The 5,993-nt window shown below is 42.5% G+C and overlaps 1 protein-coding gene across 1 annotated transcript; it reads left to right on the top strand.

Annotated features, from left to right (window-relative positions):
* The first annotated feature begins 973 nt into the window (after nt 1-973).
* si:dkey-246g23.4 (uncharacterized protein LOC559426 homolog) lies at nt 974-5,674 on the top strand. Its single transcript, XM_056282405.1, has 6 exons — nt 974-1,208; nt 1,807-1,950; nt 2,184-2,528; nt 2,610-2,956; nt 3,245-3,485; nt 5,469-5,674. The coding sequence occupies exons 1-6, from the start codon at nt 974-976 to the stop codon at nt 5,672-5,674; spliced, it is 1,518 nt and encodes a 505-aa protein (XP_056138380.1).
* The last annotated feature ends 319 nt before the right edge of the window (nt 5,675-5,993 follow it).

The raw sequence follows: 5,993 nt of genomic DNA, 5'->3' as shown, positions 1-5,993 counted from the left end.
GTCAAGAACTCCGTGACGCGTGCACCTCTTTTCTCTGCTTGAATCGCGTCTCGCTGGCTGCTGCAAACGCCCACCGCAGGGTTTGCCCTCATCCAGCAAACAAAACATGAATGATGAGATTTTATTTTCAATCTTCACATCGTTTGGAAACAAGGACACTGGTGTCAGATGAAACGCACAACTCGCGTGACTCCGTTGTTAACAGAACGATATCAGATCATTACCTTGAGTTTGTAATTGGAAGTAGACCTAGCACTGACTGCACGTTTTCAATTGAATAGCTAAGGTTATTTAAAATAAGAACTGCACGGACAATACCAAGTGACAGAATACGAGTAAATAGGCTAAGTGGGAATAGTGGTAGGGGTGCAGAAAAAACAGGTAGGGCTGAGCAATATATTGATATTATATCGATATCATGATATAAGAAAAGATAACTTCTGGGATTTTGGATGTCATAATGTCATGATATGGCATAAGTGTTGTCTTTTCCTGGTATTAAAGGCTGCATTAAAGTAAAGACATGCTATTTTCTGAACTTATTAGACTGTTCTAGCAGAATTATGTGTCTCTACCTGTTTGGACATCATATCCACATTACTAATGAGTGTTTATCAAAATTCTAATTGTGTAAATATTTTATGAGGGCACCAATAGTCATCTGTACAATATCATCAATATCAAGGTAGTTGGTCAAAAATATCATGATATTTGCTTTTGTCCACATCACCCAGCCCTAAAAACAGGCTTAACAATTTTCTTACCAATGAGGATCAAAATGTTAAAACTTTAATGTCTTACAACATATATTTGTAGTTGCACTCACTCGCAAACATTTTTGGAGGAATCTAAATGAAGTGTCAGTGTGTGAGTGAGTTAAAAGTGAGGTTTGTGAGGTGCTTCATGTCCAAAAAAACAAAATGCTGTCTCTCTGAAGTCATTTGAGTTGAGCAGAATCTACTCCAGTTCCATCATGGATGCTCCAATGAAGGCCCAGAGGGCTCGCAAACCAGTGGCACCAGCAGCAGCTCCTGATGGTGGCTATGGCTGGTTCATTGTACTCGCCTGCTTCCTGGTATTTGGCTTGACCTTTGGGGTCATCAAGGCCTTTGGCGTGTTCTATGTTGAGATACACCAGTACTTTGACACCACAGCAACAGCAGCATCCTGGATCACCTCTATTGCTGTGGCTACTATTCATGTTGCAGGTGAATATCACATGTATAAATGGATAACTATACATGAACTTTTGTACTTTCTACTTTAAAAAACATCTTGTTTATGTCCTTGTGCCTTAAAGTTTTTATGAGTATCCCCCCAAGTTAAATTCCCAAAATATATGTTAACTTACTTGGTGCCCAAACAACTTGAGCTCGATAAATTTGAAAAGAGACTACTATTTTTTCACCTGTTACATTAATCATTTAAATTGTCCATGATTTAGTCTGACTAGAGTTGTCTCTTAAAAACTGTGGGGGAAAAAAACGTCGCAAAATCATTTTATCATTGGTTACGAACTAACACCATATGCTGGTAATGCCACCAAGCAGGATTATTAACCTATTTAGACAGAACCTACATATTTTACTTTATTTTTATTTTATCTTGTTTTATTGTCCGTACCAACAAAGCCAAGCTAAATTCTTAGTGCATGTAATGCACATGGCAATAAAAGAATTGCTAATTCTGAATGTCTATTAAATAGATTTAATAAATAATACAAACTAAATGCATGTAACAAATACACTCACCAATTATTTCAAGTAAGAAAATAGGACTGAATAAGGGTGCCTCATTCCTTTGCAGCCCCTATAGCAGCCGCACTGAGTGCTCGCTATAGCCACCGTGCAGTGGTGATGACAGGAGGACTGCTATGCAGCTTGGGAATGTTGACCGGGGCTTACGTAAGCAACCTGATGGAGCTCTACATCACAGTGGGCTTCTGGAATGGTGAGGGACCTTGACAGACACTCACATGCACACACATATGCAAGCTGGCATCCATGTGCACACACATCCATGCACACACAGGCACAGAAACACACATACAACACACTCGGTGTATGTCAGTGTTCAAGAACAAAGAAGTTCCATTGCATTGCATGCCTCCACCATTCAAACAGTGCATTTATTCAGCAATGCTCTTGTCTTGATTTGATTTCACTGCTCCCCCTTCACTACAGGTTTTGGTTACGCACTTACCTGGACACCAACGGTGACCATGCTGGGCAGCTACTTTGACAAGAAGCGTCCTCTGGCCAACGCTTTGGCCAGTACTGGAGAATGCGTTCTTACTTTCCTCCTAACACCACTCTTCCAACTGTTGATTGATACTTTTTCATGGAGGGGTGCTATGCTGCTGCTGGGGGGGCTGCAACTTAATCTGTGTGTGTGTGGGATGCTGCTGAGGCCGCTCAAAATCACCAGAGAAGTGAATCATTTCACGGAGGGTAAAGACAAGGAGGGAGGCTTGGTCCTCGAGTTGTGTCCCATGATGGATGGGGACTTGGAGCAGAATAAACCAAATGGTCAAGATGCAGAGGAGGGAACAGATACGGGAAAGCAAGAGGAGCTTTCAGACAGCACTCATTTGGGCATTATAAAGGCAGCTCTTGAAGACAGAACAACTGACACAGGCCCTGAGGAGATACCCAATATAAATGCCAAGGCACAAGCTAAGGCCAAAGCCAAGGATTGGAGGATCAGGCTACAGATGAAAGTACTTCCCTACGTGGATTACACCCTCATCACCAACGCTCGATTCTTTGTCTACTCTATGTTTGGAGTGTTTGCTGCTCTAGGTTTCTTTGCGCCGTCCCTTTTCCTGGTGCCTTATGCTCGTAGCCAGGGGATAGAGGAGTACCAGGCCGCTGCTCTCATATCCATCTCGGCAGCGCTGGACCTGACAGGGAGACTTTTCTCTGGCTGGATAGCTAACCTGAGACTCATGGAGACAGTATGTGCAATTTATGGGTTGAAAATCGAATAATTCAAAATTTAAAATCACAAATTTGAAATAAAAAGATCAGGGGCACAGTGATATGCCCTATTATAGTACATTAATAGTATATTAAAATCATGTTAAACCAGGAAAGGACCGTAGAAATCAGCAAAGATAATACGTGAAAGGCCAGACGTTAACGACCTGTGTTATCTTGTTTGTACCGGCAGTGTGGTTTTGTGAGGGTGTTAGATGCTGTCTCTGATAGTCATTGTGTTTCTCTCCCCCGTCTGATTTTTCCAGGTGCAGCAGTTGATTATAACAGTAATTCTGCAGGGTACTGTACTGCTGTTCTGTCCACTGGCCTCCTCTTTCTCTGAGCTGGCTGTCTTCAGCACAGTCTATGGCTTGGCATACGGCGCTACCGTCTCCATCCACATTACAGTGCTGGCAGAGGTGGTTGGAGTTGAGCGGCTCGGTAGTGCACTGGGATTCTTCATGCTCATACGCAGCAGTGGTGGGCTGCTTGGACCGCCCATTGCAGGTTGGAGAGGAGTTTCCTATGATGTTCATGCCTAACGTACACATCAAAAAGAAAAACACATCAGCAGGCTTAAAAGTAACTGTTCTGAAATCTACCATGACCCATGCTATAAGGCTTGCAGGGTCCCAGCTTGGGGTAAATGCCAAGTAGCAAGGGGTGATAGAATAGAATAGAATAGAATAGAATAGAATAGAATAGAATAGAATAGAACCTCATGCACTTGTATGAACGACATCTCTTGCTGACTTTCAAAGAAAACGTGTAAGAGGTCCATTCAATTCAAACGTACTGCATCTGATTCGACTAATGCTCGTTTTTTATTCATATTAAATCCCACACAGCGGATCCTTCTATATACACAGTTCTGCTTTGTAAGTGCTGAGCAGTGAGCATATTCAACCAGTATGAAATTTTCATACCTTTCTGTCGTGGAAGACCACCCCTCAATTAATCATGGATTCACCAGTGGTTCATCTTAGGGATCCTAGAATTTCAAATGCAGGAATTGGCTAAGCACAAATACAATATCATTGTGCTTCATGTCTGTGTTAATTTCATGGGAAATTGGTTTCTGATGATAAATGTTTTTTCCCCCTCCCCAAGAATCAAGTTTCTCCACCATTGCGTTCTATTCCACTACATTGGATCTAGTATGTTCTCATCTCACATAGAGACATAAAAAGCGAAGAATAAAAGGTACAAGCCATGCAGAATCTGGAATGTCATAGCCCCCCCCCCCCCATAGTAAGTTTTTAATGTAGGCCTTAACATACAGGGGGATGAAATTAATCCCAAGCATCAGGCTGTAACTCTGTCAAGTCAAACAGCTACCTTGACAGTAAACCACCCTATCCCCAGTTAATCCTTTTCGTACTAAAATCCTACTCAGAAATCTATGCAATAACTAGGCTGGTAAAACTGAACCCCCACCCCCCCCCCCAAAAAAAAAGGCTGACCAAAAAGTTAGTTTCCCCCCTGTACAACAGACACACCACCCACAATGCTGCCCTCATAACCAGTGAGCATTTGAACCTTATTACCAGGGTGGTCACGCTTTAGTCCCTCACAATTCCAAATAATAGGAGTAAATATAGCCGGCCCAAACCCCAGCTTGATTTGGCACTCCGGCACTGCCACCCCTGCCAGAGGGTGTCCTGCATTTGAACCCATCCAGAGGCAAATGAACTGGAGAAACTTCTCATGTGAAACAGTGCAACTTTCAAACTTAAAAAAAAATAAATCATCTGGTTGTTGTTTGAATCTGTCTTCAGAATTTGGTGGTGTTTCTGGTTTTGCTAGAAGGCCGTAAGTAAGGAAGAAGAAAGGGAGCAGTGTAAATTGTAAGAGTGGGTGTCTGTATTAAATAAGTGGCCAAAGCAAAATTCTAGTGAGGGCGGAGTAAATCAAATTCAAAAACGTTTTCCTTTTTTAATTTCTTCTCTCTCTTCTTCAAAGACACACACACACACACACACACACACACACACGCAGCTATTGTATGTATTAGGCGGCAATATCATCACCGCATGTAATTCTTTAATTCAAACTAATTCGAAAGGCTGCAGTTGACCTCGAATCCAGTTATGAGCCAATTATACTGAAGTTGAAAATATAGCCTGTGGTGTTCTATTAATAACTTGACAAGGTCCCTTTGAAATTGAGAAAACTACAAATTATTTTCACAGGTCCCTTCACCTCTTTGATTTCTTACAGTACTTTGGTACCCAAACCAAATATCAGATCGACTCGCTGGTCCTCAAAGCATTCTAATTATGTCTTCAAGACTGGCGGAGGGAACAGCATAACCACTTTAAGATGAAATTCAGCCTTCTTTTTTCCCCCTCAGTAGGTGTGCTGGTGCTGGTGTCACAGTAAATATGATTTTTGGGTGTTGTGTCTAGATTAAAAGCTTGATGTTTTGACTATCAGAAAACATGTAAAGACCCTCATCACAATGTGACACACCAATCTGTCTCACCTCAGGACTCCTCATTGACAGGATGAGTGACTATGGGACAGGCTTCCTCATGGCCGGAGTGGCTCTCATAGTATCCGCCCTCTTTCTACTCCTGCTCCACCACATGAACCGCAGGAGTCAGTCGTCCTCCCCCAAGGCCGGTGATTTGCCTGTAGATGCTGAACAGGGCCAGATGCTAGCATCAGTCCCAGATGTGCTGGAAAAGAAGTGATGGGGAAGAGCTGTAGCTAAACTGGGATGAGACAGAGGTGGAAGTGTGAACCTCAAGACTGGAGTAAAAAAAAAATGTGGGGGGGGGGGGGGAATGACGATAAAACCGATTCTGTGAATTCGTGCATAGATGGATGAATAGACGGTGGAAGAAAATGAATCTGGATCTAAAAGAATCGGTTAAATTCCATGGACGCAAATGCCGTCTTCTTAGGTCAACATGTGCCCTGCAAAGAGTCTCCAGTCTATCTGTGAATGAATGTGTGTCTCCCATAAATGACAGAGAGATTTCAGCCGACAAAGGCCCATAAACATTTGAG

The sequence above is a fragment of the Lampris incognitus genome, chromosome 6, assembly GCF_029633865.1.
Source record: "Lampris incognitus isolate fLamInc1 chromosome 6, fLamInc1.hap2, whole genome shotgun sequence".
In the NCBI taxonomy this organism is placed as follows: Eukaryota; Metazoa; Chordata; class Actinopteri; order Lampriformes; family Lampridae; genus Lampris; species Lampris incognitus.
The sequence above is the reverse complement of the archived record's forward strand: the minus strand, read 5'-3'. Positions and strand labels throughout refer to the sequence as shown.

Excerpts from the sequence above, each read along its gene's own strand:
- si:dkey-246g23.4 (XM_056282405.1), top strand. The coding sequence starts at position 974 with ATGGATGCTCCAATGAAGGCCCAGAGGGCTCGCAAACCAGTGGCACCA. Across the intron at positions 2,529-2,609 it reads GGAGCAGAATAAACCAAATG|CTCTTGAAGACAGAACAACT; the intron begins GTCAAGATGCAG and ends TTATAAAGGCAG. Across the intron at positions 3,486-5,468 it reads GCTTGGACCGCCCATTGCAG|GACTCCTCATTGACAGGATG; the intron begins GTTGGAGAGGAG and ends GTCTCACCTCAG.